Source organism: Peromyscus eremicus, chromosome 8a (genome assembly GCF_949786415.1).
Source record: "Peromyscus eremicus chromosome 8a, PerEre_H2_v1, whole genome shotgun sequence".
NCBI lineage: Eukaryota > Metazoa > Chordata > Mammalia > Rodentia > Cricetidae > Peromyscus > Peromyscus eremicus.
In genome coordinates this window covers 32,067,005-32,090,229 of record NC_081423.1, presented here as the reverse complement: position 1 = coordinate 32,090,229, position 23,225 = coordinate 32,067,005, and the positions used below count along the sequence as shown (strand labels likewise).

General features: G+C 46.3%; 1 protein-coding gene, 1 long non-coding RNA gene and 3 other non-coding genes across 5 annotated transcripts; 1 reads left to right on the top strand and 4 right to left on the bottom strand.

The window, feature by feature from the left end:
* Nucleotides 1-494: 494 nt before the first annotated feature.
* Nucleotides 495-5,790, bottom strand: Rack1 (receptor for activated C kinase 1). The gene is made up of 8 exons (XM_059270398.1): nt 5,548-5,790; nt 4,334-4,505; nt 3,693-3,840; nt 2,887-2,982; nt 2,415-2,525; nt 1,994-2,134; nt 918-1,028; nt 495-607 (listed from the first exon to the last, which is right to left on the bottom strand). The coding sequence occupies exons 1-8, from the start codon at nt 5,654-5,656 to the stop codon at nt 542-544; spliced, it is 954 nt and encodes a 317-aa protein (XP_059126381.1). The 5' UTR covers nt 5,657-5,790; the 3' UTR covers nt 495-541.
* LOC131918121 (small nucleolar RNA SNORD95) lies at nt 3,212-3,279 on the bottom strand. Its single transcript, XR_009380863.1, has one exon. It is a non-coding gene; the product is annotated as a small nucleolar RNA SNORD95 (small nucleolar RNA).
* Nucleotides 3,997-4,076, bottom strand: LOC131918112 (small nucleolar RNA SNORD96 family). The gene has a single exon (XR_009380856.1). It is a non-coding gene; the product is annotated as a small nucleolar RNA SNORD96 family (small nucleolar RNA).
* Nucleotides 5,205-5,272, bottom strand: LOC131918122 (small nucleolar RNA SNORD95). Its single transcript, XR_009380864.1, has one exon. It is a non-coding gene; the product is annotated as a small nucleolar RNA SNORD95 (small nucleolar RNA).
* Nucleotides 5,554-10,324, top strand: LOC131916839 (uncharacterized). The gene is made up of 2 exons (XR_009380605.1): nt 5,554-5,871; nt 9,739-10,324. It is a non-coding gene; the product is annotated as an uncharacterized LOC131916839 (long non-coding RNA).
* The last annotated feature ends 12,901 nt before the right edge of the window (nt 10,325-23,225 follow it).

The following is a 23,225-nucleotide window of genomic DNA, read 5'->3' as shown; positions in this document are numbered from 1 at the left end:
GAGGCAGGTTGGCCCCATGGAACCAATCCTTCTTAACTCCTGGCTCCCAATGCTATGGGCAGCCCATGCAGAATCAACTTTGTTTTTCGAGGCTTTGCGCCTTTCCTGGAACTCACTTGGTAGCCCAGGCTGGCCTCGAACTCACTGAGATCCACCTGGCTCTGCCTCCCGAGTCCTGGGATCAGAATCAACTTTTATTGGCTGAGACTAAATTTCAGAAAGTTTGCCTTGTTGGGGATGTGGCATTGAATAAGCTCAGCTGTTACTGCTTACAGGTTAAAATAGGCTTTAAGTAAGGCAAACAAGCCAGGATAATGAAACACCATGGAGGAAGACAAATAGCTAGGCCTCTTGAGTTTGCGGGCATATATATTAACACACCATCTTGTGGGCACCTTTAATCCCAGTCATGGAGGGCAGAAGCAGTTTCAGGGCAGTTATAGCAGACTATTTCACTAGCACACAAAGATACTTCCTAAAAACCGTAACTGAAACCAGTTTCAGAAAGCCAGTTTTATTTCTAAAACTCTGTTAAAAACTTTTAGCGGGTACCAATCGTCACTTGCCACACACGCACCAGGTTGTCTGTGTAACCAGCGAACAGAGTCTGTAAAAGAGAATGACGACAGGGTCATGCCCAGCAATGAATTCTGTAGTCTAAAACAACTTGTCTATGACAGGCTAAGCGTATACTCCAGAGGAAGAAACAGCTTGCCATACAGATCCAGGCAGTTTTCAGCCTATTTCAGTTTACAGGTTAATAACTCCACATCATCTTTCCCCAGACAGAAATACATTCTCCACATCTAATCAGTCTATCCTAAATAAATCATTTCACTTGTATTGATATTGGTCATGTGCCTGTGAAGAGCAAGGGAGACAAGCTGCAAGCTGAGCTGGCAGACTGAAGTACTTACCTGGCCATCAGCAGACCATGCCAGGGAGGTGCATTGGGGTGGCTCTGCCTTGCTGCTGGTGCTGATAACTTCTTGCTTCAGTTCATCTACTATGATCTTGCCTTCCAAGTCCTGAGAACAGACCGGCCAGGTAAGGACACCTGTAACCATGGACTTAATGGCACAAATTAAAGTGCCTTGCCTGACAACTTAAACTATGAAGGAGACAGAAGTGCCTGGCCATGGGCCAGTTATCTTGGACCCACGTGTAACACAATATGCATATTGTGGTATATATACAGATAGTAATGAACTATTTTTAAAAAGACCACTTACAATTCAGATTTCCAACAGATTATGACACCTCATAAAAATAAGTCCAAAAAACCAAAACAAAAAAGTTGGGCTTATCCTTTGGTACAGCACTTGCCTAGCATGTGCAAGGCCCCAGGTTCAACCCCAATTATAACCCTACACAAAAAATGGCTACAGAATTTGAGGTCAGCTTAGGCTACACATACACTGTCCAAAATATAAAAAACAAATGCCACCAACTAAAAAGGGGCACCACATTCACCCAGGAAAGGCCACAAATGTTCAAAGTACAGAAACAGATGGGGCCCAAAACAGCAACTTTGTGGTGGGGTGTGCATGCCTAAGGAAGTAGAAGCAGGCTATCCGTGAGCTCCAAGGCCAGTCTAGCTTACATAGTAAGCCCCAGTCTTTTAGTAGTCTAATAATCCCTTAATAAAGATCACTAAATTGAATCTAAGCTGATACTAGAAGCACAGGGAAGGTCTCTTCTAAAATGGTTCTGGGGATTGAATTTAGGTCTCAATGTACTAGAGATACTACTGGCGGGACTATTTTTGGTCGTCTTCATGGTGTGTGGCTGTTAACTTATCTAGTGGGTAGATGCAGACAGAACAGCCCCTCATAAGAAAATTACTTTGGCCCAAATGGCAATTATTACATTCAACAAACTGCTATGCATAGGCAGTCTCTGTCATTAGGCAGATGTCACCCAGTGCTTCAAACTGTCCAGGAAAAGATTTCTGACAGTGAAATCAATATGCTGTACAACAGACCACACTTACCCAAATCTTGATACTGGGGCCGGTGGCAGCACAGAGCCAGTACCGGTTGGGGCTGAAACACAAGGCATTGATGATGTCCCCACCATCTAGTGTGTAAAGGTGCTTGCCTTCATTGAGATCCCAGAGCATAGCCTGGCCATCCTGGACAGATAGAAAATGTAAGTTAGGACAGATAAAGTTAATGACTTGAAGTCCATGTTCATGCTCCTAAGCCTTTTCCTCTAATGTACAATACTTACACCAACTTTTAAACGCACATGAAAAACAACTTACTTTTAAAGGAAAACTTCTTTGGTATATCTTTCTACATATTTTAGGATAATGCTCACAAACATTCCTGAAGTTTAGCTAATCTTGTAACTGGTGCATGCTGTCAGATAAAAGCATTCTCCTTAAAGAGAATGACGAACCCCCAAATTACCTTGCCTCCAGAAGCACAGAGGGATCCATCTGGAGAGACTGTCACTGTGTTCAGATAGCCAGTGTGGCCAATGTGGTTGGTCTTCAGCTTGCAGTTAGCCAAATTCCATACCTAGAAAAGCAGAGGTACATGGTGACCAGGATTATGGTCTACATTCTACAACAAGAAACGGACATCTTCTTTAAAGGTGTATCTGAACAGGCTTCTGGGGCAAGCTTATGTAGTACCAATACTTGGGTGGCTGAGACAGGAAGATTGCTAATTTGAGGCCTGCCTGGATGACAAGACAGATAGGGACAGAGTGAAACCTAGCCTCAAAAACAAATCAAATCCCTAACGTACCACAACAAACCATCAAAAGTCAAAGTCAAGGTAATCGGCAAAAGATTCTAAACTGGAGTGTACTACCATCTGAGAAGAACAGGAACACATTTTGGATTTCTAACAGGGCTATGCCCTTGTTGAAGCTCACCTTGACTAGCTTGTCCCATCCACAGGAGACGATGATAGGGTTGCTGCTGTTCGGAGAGAAGCGGACACAAGACACCCATTCTGAATGACTCTCATCCTACAGAAGATAGAGGGGTAAGAAAAGTAAGAGAAAGCAGTCTTCCCCAGACTGCAGGTAACTACTCTTAAGGGGTGACAACAGCAGTCTCACTTCCTCAGAACCTGAACCTTTACTTCAAGATGAATAGAACAATTGGTAAAGACTTGTCAAACTTGTTGACGTGAATGTTTGAGTCCTAGGATGCCTCCAGAGTTTACCCACTCCTCATGGAGTACAGGACCAGGCGCAGCTCAGAAACAGCCTCTGGATTTCAGCATTGCAACTCAGATGGCATGTTGGAGTCATCACTGCTCCGCCTGGCATGTAGTCCAGTACTTAAACACACCTCCAGGAAGTAGATGGGAGGTTTAAGATCACCTAACCCTTAGGGAAGTTATAGGACACATCTGGGTTTTTGCTCATGTGCAAGGAAGGGCCTGCCCAATTGATGCCTTGGCTTAGGATTCCATGCCCCAACTCAGGAGAAAAATCACCTGAGTCCCATGCCACTCATCAGCAAATGAGAGAGAGAGAAAAAAAAGAAACAAAAACCAAAATCCCACACAGGACAAATGGCACATTATTGCAAAAAGTTAAAGAGCCAGATCTGAGTTCTAGGCTAACCAGGGTTACATAGTGAGGAACCCATCTCAAAAACAGCCAACAAAATCCTCAGGGGATGGGAATTAATCTCTAACTCGTAGCTCCTACTACTTCCATCATTTTACCTGGACAGTGTACTTGCAGACACCCAGAGTATTCCATAACTTTATGGTCTTGTCTCGGGATCCAGAGACAATCTGCCGGTTGTCAGAGGAGAAGGCCACGCTCAGCACATCCTTAGTATGGCCTACAAATCGTCTCGTGGTGGTGCCCCTAAGAGGGAGAACCTGGTCACTTTCTAGACAAATTTTTATCCATTTACAGTCAGATCCTTTTTTTGGTATCCTTGACCCAGTAGGCTTTATCACTCCACACGGCTCACATGTGGCTTAGGTCCCATTAGCAACCTATGCCTGGTATGTGCCAGAGAACCCATTCAGAATTGCAGGACATGTCCTCATTCCCTTGTGGGGATTGGTTGACAATGTCTTCTTGTCATCACTAGGATCCTCTATTACACCTGACAAATGCCGATCTAGGACAACTCTCAAGACAAAGAGTTGTTTTAATAGGGTGCTGTACCTGGTTAAAAAAATGTTCAACTAGACCAGACCAGCCCTCAGCTACTCCCAAGAAAGGAGGCTGATACCCCAACATCTTAACCCACCCTCCACAAAAGGACCAATTTCCAAGGGGATACCACACCCCAGAGAATCTACCTCAATTTTGCCCAGCTTTCCCCCAAGGTCCCAAAGCAGCTACTTGCGTTGTGAGATCCCAGAGGCGCAGTGTTCCATCCCAGGAGCCTGAGAGGGCAAACTGGCCATCAGAGGAGATAACAACATCACTAACAAAGTGGGAGTGACCTCGCAGAGCACGCTGTGGGATGCCATAGTTGGTCTCGTCCCTGGTCAGCTTCCACATGATGATGGTCTTGTCTGAAAAAGTTGGCAAAGAAATCTCATAGGGACCACCACAACCTACTTACTGCAGTTTTCAGTGCCTTAAGGTTACTGTTCTATTAGTAAGGGGAGCATCACTACATTTAGCGGGGAAAAAGTTATTAGGAGTTTATTACTCCAGAATATATAAAAAGGTACACCCGAGACTATGGGTACTACATTTCCTGGGACTGAAATTTAAATTCAACCAAAAAAAATTTAATTTGCGTTGAATGTTTCCCCTACATTATGCCTATAGTGCCCTAACTTAGAAGAGAATGTCAGATCCCCTGGAACTAGCTACAGATGACTGCAAACCACCTTGTACATTCTAGGAAACAAACCCTACCTACTCCCGTTTAAGAGTAACCAGTCTTATCTATCCACCGCTCCAGCCCAAGGCTAACTCAATAGCAGAAGCAAGCAGTCACTTGGGATAAGCAGACTGCCTATGGCAGCAGACACAGTCCAAGCGACAGACCATTTCAAACTGTACAGTTCCGAATACAATGCCTGATAAGCCTTACATTAGGAGAGAACGAACATAAATTTGGGTGGGTAGGGAAATCTGGGAGAAAAACACCATTAGTTCCAAGGGAAGAAAACCCAGGGCAGGAAGGGCAAGCCTAGACACCTGGGGAACAAGGCAGCTCGAGAGTTTACCCACTGTCCACAGAGCTTAGGGCCAGGCGGCGGTGGCTCAGAAACAGCCTCTGGATTTCAGCAAAGTAACTCAGATGGCATGTTGGGGTCATCACTGCCCCGCCTGGCTTGTAGCCCCTTAACTACTTAAATACGTCTCCAGGAGGCAAGTGAGAGATTTAAAATCGCCAATTCTTAGGAGAGTCACACGACACGTCTCTGTTCCTGACATGTGCAAAAGGTGGCCCAGGCTGGGGCCCAGGTTCAGGTTCGCACGCCCCAACTCATACCCGGGTGGGGGAATGAACCGAGCCAGCCAATCTGCAAGCCACTTGCGAAGCAAGAAGGCACGCAATCCCTGGGACACCCAGTGCTCTGCTCGGCATGCAGCCCGTACCTCGAGACGCGGACAGGATCATGTCCGGGAACTGCGGGGTAGTGGCGATCTGTGTTACCCAGCCGTTATGGCCTTTGAGGGTCCCACGGAGGGTCATCTGCTCGGTCATGATTGCAGCTGATGCGAGTGTCGCCGCAGCGACAAGGATGGCACCGGATAGCTCAGGGAGCCAAGCACCACAGCGGCAGCCACGGCGGCCCTGCGGAGAAAAAGAAAGAGCGGCCTCCGCCGGAACCGGAAATAGCCGGAGAGCAAGGCGGGGATTCCCATGATTCACTGCTGCCCAAAGATGGCGGCACTGGGTAGTGGGAGGAGCTGGGTGAGGTAAGTCGCCGCATTGCCGTTTTTGCCAGCGCTGTACGAATGCATTCTGAAGCTAGGTGTATCAGGTTTTTAAAAAGGCTCCTCAGCAGATTAGAACGTGCTGTAGAAGCAGAAAAAGTGAGGCGACCCGCTCATTGCCACACCGCTGCGGCTCCTCTCCCCACCCCCTCTACGTGGCAGAGACGGAGCTCCGCCCTTTCCGCTTGGTGTTCGGTTCCTGGGTTGGCGACAGCGACTTTAGCCATGACTTAACTGCAGTTAGAGCTGCAATTAAAGGCGTGTGTCACCACATCTGGCCTTCTGGGGTTTTAAGACAAGGTTTCCTGTAGTGAAGGCTAGTCTTAAATTGGCTTTGTAGCCAAGGATGATTGTGATCTTCCTGCTTCTGTCTCCCAAATTCTGGGATTATAGGCCGAGGTCGCCCGGCGCGGCTAGAGAGGAAGTACTAGGTTCAGATTTCGGAGGATTCCTCTTGGAATCTCTTTCTGTGGTTCTGACCACTCCACAGAAAAGCCGGCTAGTTTGTGTTGTGTAACCCTGAAGTGTTCCTGGACAGGGAAGCAGAGGAACACAGTTGACCGGGCAACCGGACGACCTTCCTCTCAACGCTTGTTTAAATATGTAGCGTCCCCCTAACGTCAGAGATCTCGCCTCAGATTTTATAATTTTATGTTTTATTTTTTTTTATTTTTATTTTTTTATTTTTTTGGTTTTTCGAGACAGGGTTTCTCTGTGTAGCTTTGCGCCTTTCCTGGAACTCACTTGGTAGTCCAGGCTGGCCTCGAACTCACAGAGATCCGCCTGGCTCTGCCTCCCGAGTGCTGGGATTAAAGGCGTGCGCCACCACCGCCCGGCCAATTTTATGTTTTAAAATACTATGTGAGTGTGAGTGCGCCTGTGCTTGCCACAGCGCGCAGGTGGAAGTCGGGAGCTTTCTCTCCTGCCATGTGGCCTTGGCTGCAGGTGACTTGACTTCTCGCTCAGTTCAAATATTTTTAAAAAGGAGCACCGGTCAGGATGGTAGCAACCACTAATATCTATGTGAACTAAAAGACACGTAGTTTTGGTTGTGAGCCCGCCTTTAATCCCAGCACTCGGGAGGCAGAGCCAGGTGGATCTCTGTTGAGTTCGAGGCCAGCCTGGTCTACAGAGCGAGATCCAGGAAAGGCACAAAGCTACACAGAGAAACCTTGTCTTGAAAAAAAAAAGAGAGAAAAGACACGTATTTATTTATTTTAGTACTGTTGCTTGAACTCTCACGTGCTAGGAAAGAGCCATGTGGAGTTAATCTACCTCTCTCCCCTCAAGAACCTTGTTTAGTTTTTCTATGTTTTTGAGACACTGTCTCACTTTGTAGACGTGGCTGGCCTGGAACTCAAGAGAACCACCTGCTTCCGAGTGCTGGGAATGCTGGGATCAAAGGCATCTGTCACCTATCCAACCTTGTTTTTGTTTTGTTTGGTTTTGGTTTTGGTTTTTTGAGACAGGGTTTCTCTGTGTAGTTTTAGTGCCTGTCCTGGATCTTGCTCTGTAGACCAGGCATGGCCTCGAACTCAGAGATCCGCCTGTCTCTGCCTCCCGAGTGCCAGGATTAAAGGCTTGCACCGCCGCCACCACCCGGCCCTTCTTTATTTTTTGATACAGGATCTACATAGCTCAAATTGGATTTAAACTTAAGGTCCCGGTTTCTCAGCCTTCCAAATAGCTAGGATTATAGACATAAGACACCAGGCCCTAAACGTAAGTTTTTGTTTTCTGATGTGTAAAATGCATTCAATTTAGTTTCTTATCTGTGAAATGAGATTGAAATTAGAACTTACATAATATAGTAGTGTGGAGAATAAAGGAATATAGGAGACTAGGCATGGTGTAAGAGGCCTGTAATCCCAGCACTCAGAAGGCAGAGGCAGGAGGATCACTGTGAGTTCAAAGCCCACCTAGTCTACATAACAAGTTCCAGACCAGCCAGGGCTACATAATGAAACCTCATAATAAAACCAAAAAGCAGCTGGTCAGTGGTAGCACATACCTTTAATCCCAGCACTCGGGAGGCAGAGGCAGACAGATCTCTGTGACTCGAGACAAGCCTGGTCTACAGAGCGAGTTCCAGGACAGCTAGGACTACGCAGAAAAATCAAAAGAAGAAAAGAAAAGGAAAAACAAGAAATAAAGCCAAAAAGGAATAGACAAAGAAATGCCCAGAACATTGCTTATCAAGTAAATGCTATAGAATGTAGGGAGCACTTCTAAGCACTTTAGCCTTAGAGTACAGCTATGAACAGGAGAAAGAAACCCGATGGCCATTTTGTTTTGTTTGCATTTTACATCTTGTGGCAGAGTAAGGCAGTGTGGTTAAGAGCAAAGTTTGGGCCAGGCGGTGGTGGTGCACGCCTTTAATCCCAGCACGCGGGAGGCAGAGGCAGACAGATCTCAGTGACTTCGAGGCCAGCCTGGTCTACAAAGTGAGTTCCAGGACAGCCAGGACTGTTACACAGAGAAACCCTGTCTTGAAAAACAAAAACAAAGGTGAAGTTTGGAGTAAAGACATAGGCATATGTGAAAGTGATCTCTTGTGGGCATGTGGGAACAAGGTTCTTGGCTCGTATCTGAGGACTGAGCAGTGATGGTTGGCACAGGATTAGGGTAGGTCCTTCTCAAGGTGCGTTGGAAGGCATCTGGAAAGGAAGGTCTGTGTTGGGTGGGTATAGTGGCAAAGCTGCTGCTCCCTTTGTTTGCCCAGGTGTGCAAAGGCTAGGGCTTCTCACTTGAGATCACTTGCTCTTCTGGCCTGTCGCAGCCTCCCTGGGTTCCCCGCAGTCACTCTGTGGACTACACAGGGTGTTGTCCTGGATGTGTTCCTGTACAACCTGATGAGTGCCTTTTTAGGATCCTAAGGTTGTATATCACCTGTATCCGTGGTAAACCCAACTGACTGCCTTTCCTTTTTCGAAGTCTTGAGCCATTGTTTTGTTTCTCTGGTGGTCCTGGAAGTCACCTGTTCTTACTCACCCTATAACCCGTTTGCTGCCCGTTAAGTGATTCTTCCTTTTTTTTCTCCTTCCTCCCTTACCTCCCTCTTTGCCTCTCTACATCTCCTTCCTAAGACAAGGTGTCACTATGTAGCTTTTTTTTTTTTTGATAGTACAGCATTTTATTGAAGGTAATAAAAAAAAAGTTAATTTCCACTAAGCTAAAGTTATTAGGCAGGGAAGTCCCTTAAAACAGTGAGATCTAACCCTCCTGTGAGACAAAAGACCTTCCCCCACTAGCCTGAAGGCAGTCAAGGGTCTTGATGTCCTCCACTCTTGGTTAGCCCATGACATCATACCCCCTCGAGAGAGTTTCCACTCACTCCAGAGGCCAGGAATGTCGGGCTAAAGGGAACTGTCATTCAAAGGCCAGATCAGCTTCCATTCAGCCCCAAACCTATGGTTCAGACAATAGCAGAACAGCCTGGAAGGATCCAAAACAGAGCCCCATTTAGACAGTAGAGTTTTAGCCCAACAGAGGGTAAATACATGGCTGACCTTTATCTTCCTAGTACTAAAATTATAAGCATGTTCCACCAAGCCCTGATGTCTGTTCTTTTTTCTTGATCTCTGCCTAGGGTGTCCCAAGGAATCAGCATCTCTGAACTAACACTGGAAGTCTGAGTTTAAAATGAGCCCTTCCAGGGGTTGGGGATTTAGCTCAGTGAACCCTTCCCAGACCTTCCGGGGCTGCCTGAGATAGGACTACTGCAGATCTTTTTCCCAGAAGCTGGAGGTTGGGGCGGGGTTTATGTGTTGGGCAGCGTTGCCCACAGAGACTCTACTTTCCACAGAGTTCCTGCCTACCGTGACTTTGCTCTATCTCTGTTGTTCCTAGGATCATGAGACCCCGACTGAGGCTTGAGACCTGAAGCTGCCGTCATCCTTCTTGCAGTTCAAGCCCCTACAGGGAGACTTTAGTAGTCGTTTTGGATTTCATGTTGGCTGAGATGGTGATGCCAACCATAAAACAGGGATTTGTGGACAACCAGACTCAGAAGGATTGGGATTTCCTTTGCAAGTCTTCTTTCAGTTCCTTCACAGGAACCAAAGAGGATATGTACTGATGACCATGATGGTTGCTGGAGGACAACAGAGCTTAGCCAGTCACCTTGTATTATTGGAGATTTCTTGAGGTGTAGCTTGGGGCATGGGCCTGAGGGGCAGAGGGGCCACCTTGCCTGCTCCTCACTCACTGGAGTTGAGCCTCCCTTCATCACTTATTTTCTGAAGCTCCCTACCAGCATCAGCAAATGCTCCTGCCTAGTTGGGGCCAGGAAACCCTGCTTCTGAGGGGAGAATCTGTACATTTGACTCGAGGTCAGTGAGGGTTCCCAGCTCCTTCTGTCAGAGCCACCTCTCAGCCACAGGATGTTTGAGTGTTAGCCATGCTCCTCCCAAAATAAGTCTGCAAATGTTGGGAATGAATGACTCTAGTTCCTTTCTCACCCCTGGTCATTCTTCTAGCCATGTGGAGATGGAAAGCCTACTGGACACCCCCCACTCCCCCCCACACCCTAATTTGGTTTTGGGAAAAGATTCAGGGTTGGCCCTACCATGTTGGCAGAGCCCTTCCTGGCTGTGCTCACCGTTCCTGTCCTGAAGTTCAGCTGTGCTTCACCATGTGTCTGAGCTCATGAACTGCTTCCATTCCACACAAGGGAAGCAGCCCTTGAGACATTGGAAAGTCAGTCTCTCTTTTGTAGAAACCCTCAGGACCCACCCAGTATATGCCAGTGTATGCTAGCTCTTCAGGCTGTCTGGAGCTCTGTGATCTTGGGCTCCACCCGTTCTTGCCAGCATTTATTACTCTGGAGGTGGGGGCTCTGTAGATAACCGAGGGACTGACAGGTATGTGGTCAGAATCAACCAGCCTTCTCCTGGCTATGCAGATTCCTGGTGACTGTTTTTGTCAGGCCCCTGTGTGGTTGCATGAATCTTCCTCTGCTTCTCCCACTCATCATTTTCCTCCACATAAGCCCTTACACATTACTTTCCTGCCTAGAAGGCCCTCCATAGCCTACCCTCCCTTCTCATAGCTAAAACTAAACTTCCTTGGATCTTTCCTGAGGTTGCTGGGAAGTGCTCAGTGACCCCCAGGTTAAGGTCAGGTTCCTTTGGTGCTCTCATGGCCATGCTTGTAGTCACTGGTCCTAAGCTCAGTGACTACTTACGAGACTCTTAGGGCTTCCTTTATGAGTGTCCTGGGGATAGCATTGGTCTGTTTCTGCCCACATTTTGTATTTTCAGCACCATGTTGAGGACTTGGTCTGTAAAAGATTCTAATCTTCATAGTCAGCTTCACAGACTTATTTTTAAATGGCAAAGGAAGGGTGTTCCAGATAGAGGGTTCAGCATGGATTCAGAGTCTTGGCTTTGAAAGTTTAAGTAGTAGACAGAAACCCTAGATAGGCAAGGATCACTAGTGAGGAATGTGTTTCTTGCTAAAGAGTCAGAATTTTGTCCTGATAATAGTCTCAGTCTCAGTCTCTCTCTCTTTCTCCCTCTCCCTCTCCTCCCCCCCCTCTGTTTTTGGTTTTTCAAGACAGGAATTCTCTGTGTTCTCCTGGCTGTCCTGAAACTCTCTCTGTAGACCAGGCTGGCCTCAAACTCAGAGATTCACCTGCCTCTGCCTCCAGAATTGAGTGCTGGGATTAAAGGCGTGTACCACCACTGCCCAGCTTCTCAAGTCTTCTCCAGCTTCTCTTTAGGTTAAGAGCAGAGAGCCGGGCGGTGGTGGCGCACGCCTTTAATCCCAGCACTTGGGAGGCAGAGGCAGGCGGATCTCTGTGAGTTCGAGGCCAGCCTGGTCTCCAAAGCGAGTTCCAGGAAAGGCGCAAAGCTACACAGAGAAACCCTGTCTCGAAAAACCAAAAAAAAAAAAAAAAAAAAAAAAAAAAAAAAAAAAAAAAGAGCAGAGAAACTCTAGACTTGGTTCGTGATTCTTCATAAAATCTAAGCAATGAAACCATTGCCCTATTGCAGTTACTTTTATTATTTAGTTCTGAGATCTTGATTTTGTATCTGCTCTGTCACTTATGGACCTTGTTTTCTCAGCTGGACATAACAGCTCTAACATTTAAAAAATATTGAGGGGATCCTGCTGCCTCTACTCTGAGAGCTGGAGAAGTGGAGCATTATATCTGTTAATCCACAGATGCTATGGATACTGTTAGTAAGGTTCTGGCTAGACCAGGCTGGCCTTCCACTGAACACTCTGAACACCAAGGCCGTGTTCTGGCTATAGGGCCTTAGTCTACACTACTAAGTCTACAGGGCTTGCATTTACACCAGTGGTTCTCAATTGGATATTTAAACAATTTTTTTTTTTGTTTGTTTTTGTTTTTGTTTTTCGAGACAGGGTTTCTCTGTGTAGCTTTGTGCCTTTCCTGGAACTCACTTGGTAGCCTAGGCTGGCCTCGAACTCACAGAGATCCGCCTGGCTCTGCCTCCCGAGTGCTGGGATTAAAGGCGTGCGCCACCACCGCCTGGCTTAATTTTTTTTTAATGTGATGGATGTTTTGCTTATATTTGTGTCTGTGTGTGCAATGCCCAAAGAGACTAGAAGAGGGTGTGGGATCCCCTGGAAATGGGGTTACAGAGGGTTGTGAGCTGCCTGCCATGTGGGTGCTGGGAATAGAACCTGGGTTTTTCTGGAAGAGCAGCCGGGGCTCTTAACTGCTGAGCCAACTCTCTAGCTCTATGGGGATGATTTTTGAATGTCCCCACAGGTGATGTTTTGCAGTCTGGAGACATTTGATGCTGTCATAACTGGTGGAGGAGGCAAGTGTATCTCTGTTAACTGGAATCCTGAGACATTAAGTATCTGACAACACACAGAACAGCCCCTCAACCCCAAAGAATTATCTCTTGTTCAAAGTATTAATTCTGAGCTTGAGAAACTTTAGTATAGTTGAAGTGTAGACCAGGTCTTCATGCCTGTGATGTCCAGGCCCAGTCATATAAGATATAAGGCTAGCAAGTGTCTGATAAGTTGGGAAAGGAAAACTACAGAGTCATCAGGCTCTATGAAGCTGCAGGGTAACTCTAACCATAGTGTGTTTAAATATAATGGAAGCCTTAGAGCTAAGGTGATGATGCAGGTGGGCCGAGGATTTGTTTTGTTTTGTTTGTTTGTTTGTTTTCCTGAGACAAGGTTTCTCTGTTTAGCTTTGGTGCCTGTCCTAGATCTCGCTCTGCCACCACCAACAGGCTAGGAGTTGAGGATTTTAGATGTAGGAAATCTGTGTGAGATGGGGTCCATGGTGCAGCCACAGTAGAGAGGAGCAAGTTTTAACAGTCTGGCAGGTGATGCAGCAGTTAACAGCTGAACCTGGAAAGGAAGACATTCAGTAAAATGAGTGCCTGGTACGTATGATTGTAACAACACCCCCCCCACCCCACCCCCCCACCCCCCCGGCCAAAGTTTTAGTAATACATACTGCTATTTTAAAGGTGTAAAAAATTCCAATTTTGGCCGGGCAGTGGTGGTGCATACCTTTAATCCCAGCACACAGGAGGCAGAGACAGGCGGATCTCTGTGAGTTCGAGGCCAGCCTGGTCTACAGAGCGAGATCCAGGACAGGCACCAAAACTACACAGAGAAACCCTGTTTTGAAAAAAAACAAAAATTTTCAATTCTGTTTCCTTCAGTGCTACTGAAAAATTCGAAGTTGAGCTCCATGTAGTTCAGTTGGTAGAGTACTCGCCTAACATGGATAAAGCCCCAGCTTCAGTTCCTAGCACCCCATAAAACTGGGTGTGGTGGCACATGCTTATAGTCTCAAAGCTTGGGAGGTGGAGGCAGAAAGATCAAACATTTAAGATCATTTTTTTTTTTGTATATATTGAGTTCAAGGCCAGCCTGAGATACATGAGATCTGTCTAAAAACAAAACCAGAACAACAAAAACCCCAGTATTAATTGTGTCTGGGAGTACTTGTTGCTCTTCTAGACACCTGGGTTGTGTTCCCTGCACCCATATTGGGTGACTCAAAACCACATGTAACTCTAGCTTTAGGGATCAAGATGCCCTCTTTTGCCTCCAAAGACACCAGCACATGCATAGCATGCGCATACACATACACACACACACATACATATACACACACACACACACTAAACATGAAGCATCACCAGAAGTTTTGTGGCTATTATACCAATAGATTTTTCTCCTCATTCATGTTCTGATTTAGCCTCTGAGATTTTTGTCCAATTATAGGAGAAATATTTACCTACGTCTGGCCTCCTTGGTCACCTGCCTTATGTGCACACTACCTGCCCCCCCCCATTAAAAATAAAATAAAGCCCTGTCTCAAAACAAGCAAAAAAACAGCAGCAGCAACAACAACAAAAACAAATATGGGCTAGTAAGATGGCTCAACTGGTGAGCGAACTTAGTGCTTTTCCGGCAAATGGGGAGGTCAGTTCCCAGCTCCCATGTCAAGCAGCTCATGACCGGCTGGAACTCCAGTTCCAGGGGCTTTGACACCCTCAGGCACCCGAACTCATATGCACATACCCACACACAGACATGGGCACACGTAAACATAATTAAAAATAAAAGATAGGTAAAACATGATCAATCTCTTTCAGGAGTACCAAGTAAAAGGCCTATGGTAACCCTTCATCCAGCTTTATCCAGTTTTTCAGTCTTTTTCTCCTTCCTTGATTTGTGCCCTGGTGAGAAGTACATAGTACTAAGATATACCAGTATAGACTTAAATACGTACAGCATAAGTAAAGTTCTTGGAAACTTTTAATGTTCCCTCCCTTATGCTTTTAAGGAACTAACATTTTCTCTTGTATTAAATAAAATGTTGTTTAAGATACAGTATAAAATTGTCCTGATGGTGCAGGCTTGTCTTTTCAGCTGCTTGGGAAGCTAAAGTGGGAAGATTGCAAGTTCAAGGTCTGACTGGACTATGATGTGAGTTCAAGGACAGCCTCCACCACTAAGAGACCCTGACTGAACATACAAAAGGAGGGCTGGAACATAGTTCAGTTGTAGGTCACTTGCTTAGCATATTCAAGGCCCTAGGCTCAATGTCCAATGTGGGATGTTTGAAGTTAGGAATAGCAAGCAGCTTATATAAAATGCTGTCCAGCCAGATCCCAGTAATGACACAGAGATTTCTTATTATGAAAGCTCGGCTTATAGCTTAGGCTTGTTATAACTTAAATTGGCCCATTTATATTAATCTACATTTGCTACATGGCTTGTGGCTGTTACCTCTCCTCCTGTACATCCTGCTTGCTCTGCCTCTCCTGGATCTCCCCTGTGCTTCAATTATTTCCTCCTACTTCCTCTCTCTGCCTGGAAGTACTGCCTATACCTCCTGCCTAGCTATTGACCGTTCAGCTCTTCATTAGACCAATTACAGCAATATATCTTCACACAGTGTGCAAATATCCCACAACAGCAGCTACCCTAGTGGAGCCTTCAACACACTCTGAAGTCCCTTTTCTCTATTTCTGGGCTTGAGCTAAACTGTTAAGTTGCAGAGAGGAAGGGGGTTCTGCACACCATTTTATACATACCTGACTTAGTCCTGAACAGACAGCAAGCATTCCCAGCACAAGTGACACTTGGGAGGTGGAAGCAGCAGAACTGGGATGTCAAGGTTTACTCCTGATACATGCTGAGATCAAGGAGCCTGAGTAAGAAATAAAACACACACCAGACACCTACCCAGGGCTGAAGAGAGATGGCTCAGTGGTTAAGAGCACTTGCTGCTCTGTGGAGGCCCAAACTACTCAGGGTCAGAGAATCTTAGCTTGCTTTACTCAGCAGGGCTCTGTAATGAGATGATTTGACCACGGGCGTGTTTACCAGGTGTTTGGAAGGGTCTACCCTTGGCTGTATGGTGTGCTTTGATCTTGTAAGGCGGAAGTCTTTTGCCTCTCCCCCTAGCATGTTATAGAAAGCCTTTTGAATAAAGCCTGGAGGCTGTTGGGTATTGATCTAGGTCTTCCCGAAGCTATCCTGTGTTTCTGTCTTTCTTCTCGTCGGCTAGGTCTCTCTAATATTTTCTTACCCCCCTCTCTCCTCCTCCTAAGAACCCTAGAAAAGGAGGGAAAGGTCGGAGCCGGACTTCCAAGGACCCACACATTGCTCTTACAGAAGACCCCAGTTCTTAGTACTATAGCTCCAAGGCCACCTGCACACACATAATAACATGATATACATTCATACAGATACAGAAACATACACATAAGGGGCTAGAGACTTATAAGAGCACTGACTGTTCTTCCAGAGGACCCTGTTCAGTTACCAGCAACCACATGGCAGGTAACAATAGTCTGTAACTCTAAGATGTGACACCCTCACACAGACATACATGCAGGCAAAACACCAATGTAAAAGAAAAAAAAATGAAAAAGCCTGTCAATGGTGGCATACACCTTTAATCCCAGCACTCAGGAGGCAGAGGCAGGTGGATCTCAGAGTTCAAGACCAGCCTGGTCTACAGAGCAAGTTCCTGGACAGCCAAGGCTACTCAAACCCTGTCTCAAAAAACAAAACAAAAACAAAAAACCCAACCAACCAAACAAAAATTCACCCTGAGTGTGATGGTACATGTCTTTAATCTCAGCACTCAGGAGGCTGAGGTAGGCAGATTCTTTGAGTTCGAGGCCCCCCCTGGTCTATCTATGGAGTTCGTGGACCACTAGGACCACTCCAAGAGACCATGTCTCAAAATAAACAACAACAACAACAACAAAATTACACTTTTGTTGGGACAATATTTTTGGTCTCAAACTCTGTACTCAAGGATGACCTTGAACTCTTGATCTACCCACCTCTTTGTCCCAAGAGCTGGGGTTACAAATGTTCCTGCTCCTGTTTTATAATGTTTTTCTTCTCCCTTTCCCCCATTTAACGTACTGATCCAGGCCTGATTCTAGGGACTAACAGGAGACAATAGTGTTGTTGACAAATTTGTAATCTGCTGTCAGTTTGCAGAAAAGAAACCCCAAACAGCGGTAAATTGTTAAAAATTCTGAAGTGTCTTGTAGACCAAAAAGGGACAAGGTTAGTTAACCACTTCCATGGCATTTGAAGAAAATACTGGATTCGAGAGTTACTGGAATTGGCCATGGAAAATTAGGGTTATGCTTGCAGCGGTTTCAAGTTGAAATTAGCTACCGTGACAATGTGCCACTCCACAGGCCACCCTTATTCCCAGGGGCTTTTCCTTTCCTGGGCGGGTGCTGGCAGAGGGTGTGCTCAGTGTCTCCTCTATAGCTGTGTAGCCCCAAAACCAAAATGAGAGAGAGAGAGAGAGAGAGAGAGAGAGAGAGAGAGAGAGAGAGAGAGAGAGAGAGATAGAGATGGAGTAGGTTAGTGGGGAGATAACACTTTCCGGAACTGCAAAGAAAACACTCCCTTTCTGGCTTCATTTTTCCTTGTGTTTAGAGACATAGCATGCTCAGGGTGTCTCAAGCAGAACTTGAGTGGAATGTTTTCAGGTCTCTTGAACTGACTGAGAGCTGTGGTGCCTACTGGTGTGCATCTCCATGGCAGGCATGAGCTGCCCATCTTCTGGTGCTTAAGGGACACAACAGAACCACCTCTCCAGCTGCTCTGCTCTGATTCATCATGTGCATCTAGAAGAATCTTCTCCGCGTCCCCATTGTGGAGGTTTCCAAAAGGAGGCGCTCCAGCTCCCCCTCCCCCAACCTCCCATTGTCTGAACCATTGCCATTGCTACAGTTCATGGTTAACTTCAACTAGGGAGTGTTGAGAGTCACTGGTGTGGCCCAGGCTGCTCTTCTATCAGATATTCTAGCCAGGAACTCTGTCCCCGAGCATCTTTCGTTCTTGTTTTTCAAGTTTTTGTTTGTTGTTGCTGGGCAGGGACAGCAGAGGCTCCACTGAACAAGAGACTACATGAGATGACTGGGGAGAACTGCCGTGGTTCCAGGGTGACCGTCATAGTTAGCTTCAGCTGTCAACTTGACGCAAACCTAGAATCAGCTGGGAGGAGGATAAACCAGCAACTGATAAACCGCCTCTCTCAGGCTGACGTGTTGACAAGTCTGTGAAGCATTTTCCTAATTGCCTATTGATGTAGGAGGGCGTAGCCCACTGTGGGCAGTGCCATCTGTAGCCAGGTGGGCTTGGGCTGTGTCAGGAAGATAGCTGCGCAAGTCAAGGGAAGCAGTCTAGTAGGCATTCCGCCCCAACTCCAGGTTCCTGCTTGAGTTCCTGCCTTGGCTTCCCTTGATGATGGACTATGACCTTGAAGAACCAAAACACCCTCATTTCAAGCAAGCCCCTCACCCCAGCTTGAAACAGGCCTGAGTTTCAAAATTCTCAGAGCTGCTGACATAGGTCTCAGGACAAAGTCAGGATGTTTGAAGAACCATCTGGTAGCAACTGATTAACCATAGAATACCCCAATGCCGGAGATGGGCAAAAGTACAAAGTCAGGATGTTTGAAGGACTATCTGGTAACAATTGATTAACCACAGAATGCCCCAATGCCAGAGGTAGTCTATAAAGTTTGACAAACAACAGGTTAAAACTAGAAAGTAAGATAACACAGAAGCCGGGCAGTGGTGGCGCACGCCTTTAATCCCAGCACTCGGGAGGCAGAGCCAGGCGAATCTCTGTGAGTTCGAGGCCAGCCTGGGCTACCAAGTGAGTTCCAGGAGAGGCGCAAAGCTACACAGAGAAACCCTGTCTCGAAAAACCAAGGGGGGAAAAAAAAACCACAGACATTCTGAAAAGCCCCTAAAACTTGAGCCAATCAGAATTGTACCCATACTAGCACCCCTAAATGATGTAACCTTGTGGTTTTTGCCTTTAAAAACTGAGCTTGCAGAGGGGCGGGCACCTCCTCCAGCCTCTACTGTGTTGGATGTCTTGACGAGGTCCCTGCTGCGTGGCTTATACTGCTTCAATAAACCTTGCTGTTGCATTTCGGTGAGTTCGTGTCTCTGGTGGTCTCTTTGGTGGTCTCATGCCCAGGGCATAACAACCTGTAATCAAAATTCAGTCCTTTCCTCCCCAAGTTGTTTTTGGTCAGAATGTTTTATCACCGTAAGAGGAAAGCAAAACAGGATAGTACTTCACCTCTTTTCTTTAATTTAAATGTGTGTGTGTGTGTGTGTGTGTGTGTGTGTGTAGGTCAGAGAACAACTTTCAGGAGTCAGTTCTCTCTATCCAACGTGTGTGCTCTGGGGATAGAGCTCATGTTGTCAGGCTTGGTGGCAAACTTTACCACTGAACCATCTCACCTGCCCCTGTTTCCTTTTGCTCTTTTTTTGTTTGTTTTTTCTCTGTGTAGCTTTGCACCTTTCCTGGAACTTACTCTGTAGCCCAGGCTGGCCTCGAACTCCGCCTGGCTCTGCCTCCCAAGTGCTGGGATTAAAGGCATGAGCCACCACTGCCCAGCTCCTTTTGCTTTTAAAACTTGTGAGATATTCCTGGCTCTTTTCATACTGTTTCTCTTTTCACTCTGTTTCATACTAAGAATGAAAACACAACACACACACACACACACACACACACACACACACACACACGCACAAGCGTGTACATGCATGCACTTGTACACATATGTATTTTAAGATTGATTTTTTTTTTTTTTTTTAACGAGTGTATTTGTTACACTGGTGCTGGCAGAGGCCAGAGAAGGGTGTTGGATCCTTGGAGCTGGAGTTACAGGTACTTGAGAGCACTGAACATTTTTTTTTTTAAACTGAATATTTTTTCTTTATGTATGAGTGCTTTGCCTACATGTATATCTGTGCACCCAATGTGTGCCTGGCGCTGGCAGAGACCGGAAAAGGGCATAGAATCCTTTGAAACGAATTACAGATGTTGTAAGCCACATGTGGGTGCTGAGAATTGAACCTTGGTGTTCTGGAAGAACAACCAGTGCTCTTTAACAGGTGAGTCGTCTCCAGCCCACTAAGAATATCTTTGTAGTAAAATGTTTCCCCAAATAAAAATTCCTTAGTTGCTCTTACTTCCCAGCTTTTCAGAGAACCTGGAGTTCTGTAAGCTCTGCAAGTTGAGCCCTGGGCCTTGTGCTTTTAAATCTTCTGGGCAGCCGTCTCCATCGGCATTACAAACAGACTCCCAAAGAAAAGGAAACATTTTAAAATGGAGAGGAATTAAAAGAAAAAAAAAAGCCATAAAAATGCAAAACCAAACAAAATGATGGCAGGGACTGGAGCTCATGGTAGGATTTTTGAGTAGCGTATGCAAGGCCTTGTATTCACTCCCCAGCACCATTAAGTAGGAAATAAGTTAGACTTTTCCCTGAGATTCCGTTGGCAAGAACTCAACTAAGAAATACCCGAAGGGGCTCTGGAGAGAGATGGGTGGGGGCTGGAGAGCTGGCTCTGAGATTGAGCATGTACAGGGCTTGATCCACATTGTGTGGTTTAACAACCACCTGTGACTTCAACTCCACGGGGGTCCTGATGCCTCTGATTTCCAAGGGCACCTGCACTCATGCACATAGCCCCACAAAGACACAGGCATATGCATAATTAAAAGTTATACTTCTGAGATAGGGCCTTGCTGTGTAGTTCTGGCCTAGAATAAACTATGCCAACCAAGCTGAAGTTGAACTGACAGATCTGTCTGCTTCTATCTCCTGAGTCATCATTCCCAGTAAATATCTTTAAAAAAAAAAATGAGGTCAGGGATGTGCCACATTTGATAGAATACTTGTCCAGCAGGCATGAAGCCCTGGGTTTGATATCTAGTACCATGAGCTGGGCATGGTGGCACATGCCCTGCCATCCCAGTACTTGGGGGGGGGCGGGGGTGTTGGGGGCAGAGGAGAGCATGAGGCTAAGAATAGTCACGTGGAAGAAGACAAACACATCAGAGTTCTCTGTGTCCAGCTGAAGTCAAGAACAGTACATAGGTCGGGTGGCACGCCTTTTTTTTTTTTTTTTTTTTTTTTTTTGGTTTTTCGAGACAGGGTTTCTCAGTGTAGCTTTGGAGCCTGTCCTGGAACTCACTCTGTAGCCCAGACTGGCCTCGAACTCACAGAGATCCGCTTCCCGAGTGCTGGGATTAAAGGCGTGCGCCACCATCGCCCAGCTTGGCACATGCCTTTAATCCCAGCACTTGGGAGGCAGAGACAGGCGATGAGTTTAGGCCAGCCTGGTCTACAAAGTGAGATCCAGGACAGCCAGGACTGTTACACAGAGAAACCCCGTCTCCAAAAAGCCAAAAAAAAAAAAAAAATTACTTATGTATACAGTGTTCTGCCTATATGTATGCCTGCAATGCAGGCCAGAAGAGGGTACCAGAACACATTATAAGATAGTTGTGACCCACCATGTGGTTGCTGGGAATTGAACTCATGACCCCTGGAAGAGGTCAGAGGGTAAAGCACTCATCAGGAAATAAATGGACATTCCGAGAACGGTTCCACAGAAAAAGGCACAACAAACCCCAAACACAGCCACAAAACGCCGACTCTAGGGCTCGGTGCTGCCACCTAGTGTCTGCTCTGGTTCCCGCTTGACAGCAAGCACCATTACCCACCGAGCCCTGTTGTCAGGCCTCATTTAATTTTCAGTTTAGTATTTTCTCCTGTGATTAGGACAATTGTATTGGCTTTTCTTTCAAAATATAATGGTATGTAGATGAAGTCACCCTTGGATTTCCCCTCAGGGCAGTAAAGGTATTCTGAAATCTCTGTACTAAGGAGATTCATTCTGATTGGCTCTGACAAACGTTCCACACAGGTGAAACCAGGACCCTGAGCTGGAAGAAGAGCTAGTGAGGGGAAAGCCCTACGAGAGGAGGGTATCTGGCTGGGATTTTGCAAAGAGGTTGAAGAAACAGCAAGTCGAGGATGGAAAGCTCCGGGTAGGGAATGTGGTCAACGTGGGTGGAGCGGAGGGCGGTAAAAAGGAAAGAGAAAGTTACGCTGTGGGGTAGGTTTTCAAGACCACAGGAGCTTGGGTGCCCAGCTAGAAAAGCCGGCGGCTGGTGTGGGGACGCTGATCCACAAAAATTGTAAGCAGGGGAACACCAAGGCTTATCCCCCACCCCCATCTATTCATTCCAACAGAGGTGGCATCGGGTCCCCACCATCAGACTCCTGGGAGAGTGGAGAGAAGATTGGGCCTTTATCAGAAGGAAGTGTGCGGTTTGGAATGAGCTTCAAACTTGTGTTGATGACCCCACAGTAACAACCAGCAACCGTCCCAGGGAGGGCCTCTTTTAAATATCTTTGCCTGTAGTTGCTCACTCAACAGCCCTTTGAGATAGGAATTTTATTTTGCACATGAAGGGGGAAAAAAAAGACAAATAGAAATCAAGTAATCTGCCCAAAGCAAAGCCAGGTACTTTATGAGAGGCTGGGATTTGAACCCAGCACTATGGTTTTTGATCCAGGCATTATGGCTCTAGGCATCATATTCTATTTAAATCAGAGCTTCGTAAACTTTTTCTATTTGGGACCCCTTTTTGCCCAAGAAACTTTTAGGCAACTGGGGATATGTAGATATATTAATTACTTTTCTGTTGCTGTGACAAAATGCCATAGCCAAAAGCAGCTTAAGGAAGAAAGGTTTATTCTGGGTTATGGTTCTAGGGGGTTAGAGTCCATATGTTGATGGAAGACATGGAGGAGCGGGAGCAAGAAGCTGGCTGATCACATGTTCAATTGCAGGGGCGGGCGGGGTGGGAGAAAAGGGGAGGTGAGAGGGAAGGAGGAGAGCGAATGTAGGAAATGCAATCAAGCTATAAACTCTCAAAGCCAGCTCCCGGTGATGTACTTCCTCCAGGAAGGCTGCACCCCCAAAGGTCCCATAACCTCCCCAAACAGCGCCACCAACTGGGGAACAAGTGTCCAAATACACAAGCCTTTGGGAGACATTTCTTTTTCTTTTTTCTGAGACAGTTTCTCTGTGTAACAGCCCTGGCTGTCATGGAACTCACTCTGTAGACCAGGCTGGCCTCGAACTCATGGAGATCTGCCTGCCTCTGCCTCCCAAGCGCTGGGATTAAAGGTGTTGCCACCACCGACGGGGCTAGGGGACATTTCCTACTCAAACCACTACAATAGGTACATAAAATAGTGTTAGGAATAAACATTTACTGACAATTAATCATGAAGAAATCTGTTTTATGGCCAGTGAGATGGCTCAGCATGTAAGGTACTTACCACCAAGTTTGATGCCCAGGACCTACATGGTAGAAGGAAAAAAACTGGTTCCCTCAAATTGTCTCTAATCTCAACATATGTGCTGTGGCACACACATCCTTCTCCATCGATGTCACTGGTGATTGTAATGGCATATTTTCTTTCTTATTTTTTTCTGATGTGGGGGTCTCATTTT

Excerpts from the sequence above, each read along its gene's own strand:
- Rack1 (XM_059270398.1), bottom strand. The coding sequence starts at position 5,656 with ATGACCGAGCAGATGACCCTCCGTGGGACCCTCAAAGGCCATAACGGC. Across the intron at positions 4,506-5,547 it reads GATCCTGTCCGCGTCTCGAG|ACAAGACCATCATCATGTGG; the intron begins GTACGGGCTGCA and ends CAACTTTTTCAG. Across the intron at positions 608-917 it reads CATGGTCTGCTGATGGCCAG|ACTCTGTTCGCTGGTTACAC; the intron begins GTAAGTACTTCA and ends TCTCTTTTACAG.